Below are 2,988 nucleotides of genomic sequence, written 5' to 3'. Positions count from 1 at the left end.
GGGGCTCAGGGCTTTTCTAGAGGTTGTTTGGAAAAAGAAGAGCCCAGGCAAAATGGGTCTTCCCTCAGGAGCTCAGGACCTTTGCTTGTCTCCAGATGCTGAGCACGGCTGCGTGACCCGCGGGCCCGATGCTGGGTGCCTGGCGTGGAAGTGGGGGTTTTGTGCAGGAAAAGGAGGGGACCCCACTAGCTGGTACCTCCTGCAGGACATCAGCAACAGGACCAGTGCTTTGGGCCACGCAGAGCCACAGCATCCCCAGCTAACACCTTCCAGGGCTGTTCCCATCTCTGTTAAGAGCACCAGCTCTCCTTCAGATCTGACTCTTGCTTCAGCCTCAGCTGATGGGGACCATCTTTTCTGTCCCCAACAGCAGACTTGACCATCTCTTCCCACTGCAAACAGGCCTGGACCAAATGATTTCAACATCCCACAGCCACAGGTTCTCCACCCCTGCATTCCCCTGGGGATCTCTCATTTTGCCCCCAGCAAACCCAGGGGATTTGAAGGCAGCCAGAAAAACTCCTTTCACTTCAAGAAAAGAGCGTTTCCACCTCCCCTCCACCCCTCTGCCACAGCCAGAGGGTGATGCTGGCTGGAGCCCTCTGCCACAGCCCCTGCTCCATCCACCCCTCAAGGCTGTCCCTCCCCACAGAGACAATTTTGGCCAGACATTTCCCAAAACCTTTGGGAAAGAAGGTGTCAGCTCATCTTGGGAGAACCAAGTGGATCAGGCAGAGCTTAGAGGCTGAGCAGGCATCCCCTGGGGGTTTCTGCTGGGCTGTGTGACCCCCTCCTTGGGTGGGGAGGGAGCAGCCAAGGCACAGAGATGGTGGCAGCTCTGAGGAGGGAGCTCAGCCTCTCACCACAGTGCATCTCCCCCCAGCTGAGGCCCAGGAGACCCAGCGTGGGTGGTGAGAGTTGCTCTTGCTTTGAGAGGGCCTGGGGTGGGGGGGAAATCTACAGCCCTGCTTCTGAGGAGGCCATCCCCCCCAACCCTCCTGGGCTCATGGCCAGGGTGGGGACAGGAAGGTAGGGGACACCTGCTCTGAGCTTGGCTTTTGGGAAGGCACACACCCAAATGTGTACGTGTGTGTATATATATATTTTTTATATATATATATATATATTTATAATTATCTATATAAAACGGGGCAGGGCTGGGTGGGGAGGTGGGATGCTGGTGGGGCTGAGCTTGGAGGGCACGCAGCAGCTCGGGGGGGTGGACTCCGGGTCCATGGAGTTCATCAGGGTCTGGATGATGGCGTGGTTGGTGGGCTCCAGGTGGGAGCGGAGGGGGAAGTCGCAGACCCCCTCGCAGTGATAGGCCTCGTAATCCAGGGGGGCGATGATCCAGTCGTCCCAGCCCAGCTCCTTGAAGTTCACGTGCAAGGGTTTCCTGCTGCAGCGGGTCTTGGCCTTCTTCCCGTGGCCCCTGCCCCCAGACCGGGCGGCCACCGTGGTCCTCCTCTTCCTCCTCTTGGTGTAACCCTCCTGGCCGGGATCGGGGGGTTCCAGGAAGGGAGGGCTACCCAGAGCCTTGATCTTATCCCGGATCTCCTTGAAGAGGTTCTCCTTCCTCTGGGTGCGGGAGAAGGCCACGAGCAAGGCTCTCTCGTGGGGCTGGGGTCGGGGTTTGCTGAAGCCCAGCTGTCTTGGGGGCAGGAGCCTCCCGGACTGATCCGAGACGATCCTGAGCAGGAAGCACAGCAGTTTGCCCGAGGGAGACCTCTCCTTCCCATCCCGCAGGGCTTCCCAGACATCAAACACCTCCCATCTGGAGGAACCCGAGTCTAGAAGGTCTGCAGCTCTGGAGTCCAGCAGCCGGGGCTCCTCACCGTCCGGGCTGGGGCAGGTGGAGAGGAGGAGGTGGTGGAAGGTGCCTTCAGGGGACAGGGCCAGGCTGAGGTTTTCCGGGAGGGAACGCAGGACCCGCAGCTCCGCGCCTGTCACCTCCTCAGCCTCGGGCAGGCTGGAGATGTCGAAGAGGTATCGCTGCTCGGGGGCGGACGGGGAGGCATCTGGAGGAGAGAAAACAACAACAACAAACACACACGCACACAGAAAGAAGGGAAAAGAAACGTGAAATCACAGGAAGCTGAAGCTGCCGTGAGGGAGATGGAGCTCACGGAGCGGGGGGGAGGAGATGGTCGCTGGGCAGCAAAGCACGCTGAGCATCCCCTGGGGGGGCACAGCCTGTGTCACCCAGGCTGGGGACACCGAGGGAAAACGGGGAGGAGTCCATTCAGACAAGTGGCTTCCCATCAGCAGCCCTGCCCACAGCCCTGGGTGGCTGCTCTGCCTCCTCCCAGAGCTTCCAGTGCCCGCCGGCTGCATCGCTACCCTGTTGTGGCACTGAATCCCCACCCGAACCAGCACAGCACAGTCCTGGTCAGCAGCTTGTCACTGATTTCTTCCACACACACACACACGCGCGCACAGAAAGCCCCAGGTAATGCCACGCAAAACGCTGTGAAAAGGCTGTGAAAATCCTCCCTGTCCCTGGCAGGCAGGCACAGGCAGCAGGCGTCGGGGATGCGGGTGCTGTGCCCCGCGGTGTCTGACACAGAGCCAGCCCAGCCTGCATTTGTCACTCGTTTTGGGTGGATCCAAACCAGCCTTGCACAGTTTCTGGCCCTCGTTAAATATACTCGATGTGAACCAAGCAAACAAACAAACAAACACCCCCCCAAAAAAAGGGAAGCGGAGATGGGGGAAAAAAAAGAGATTAACGAGTTCGGGAGTGGAGGGAGGAGGTTGTTTTTTTTTTTCCAGCCCAGCCTGCATTTGTCACTCGTTTTGGGTGGATCCAAACCAGCCTTGCACAGTTTCTGGCCCTCGTTAAATATACTCGATGTGAACCAAGCAAACAAACAAACAAACACCCCCCCAAAAAAAGGGAAGCGGAGATGGGGGAAAAAAAAGAGATTAACGAGTTCGGGAGTGGAGGGAGGAGGTTGTTTTTTTTTTTTTTATTTTTTCCCTCCTCTA

General features: G+C 58.1%; 1 protein-coding gene across 1 annotated transcript in view; it reads right to left on the bottom strand.

Moving 5' to 3' along the window:
* Nucleotides 1-1,137: 1,137 nt before the first annotated feature.
* Nucleotides 1,138-2,988, bottom strand: part of GDF7 (growth differentiation factor 7) — an 11,943-nt gene continuing 10,092 nt past the window's right edge. Inside the window, exon 2 of the mRNA XM_010002407.1 lies at nt 1,138-2,018. Coding sequence (XP_010000709.1) covers nt 1,138-2,018 — 881 coding nt within the window. The remainder of the gene's footprint in view (nt 2,019-2,988) is intronic.

Source organism: Chaetura pelagica, unplaced genomic scaffold (genome assembly GCF_000747805.2).
Source record: "Chaetura pelagica isolate M959 unplaced genomic scaffold, ChaPel_1.0 scaffold46, whole genome shotgun sequence".
Taxonomy (NCBI): domain Eukaryota; kingdom Metazoa; phylum Chordata; class Aves; order Apodiformes; family Apodidae; genus Chaetura; species Chaetura pelagica.
This window is presented reverse-complemented; position numbering and strand designations above follow the sequence as displayed.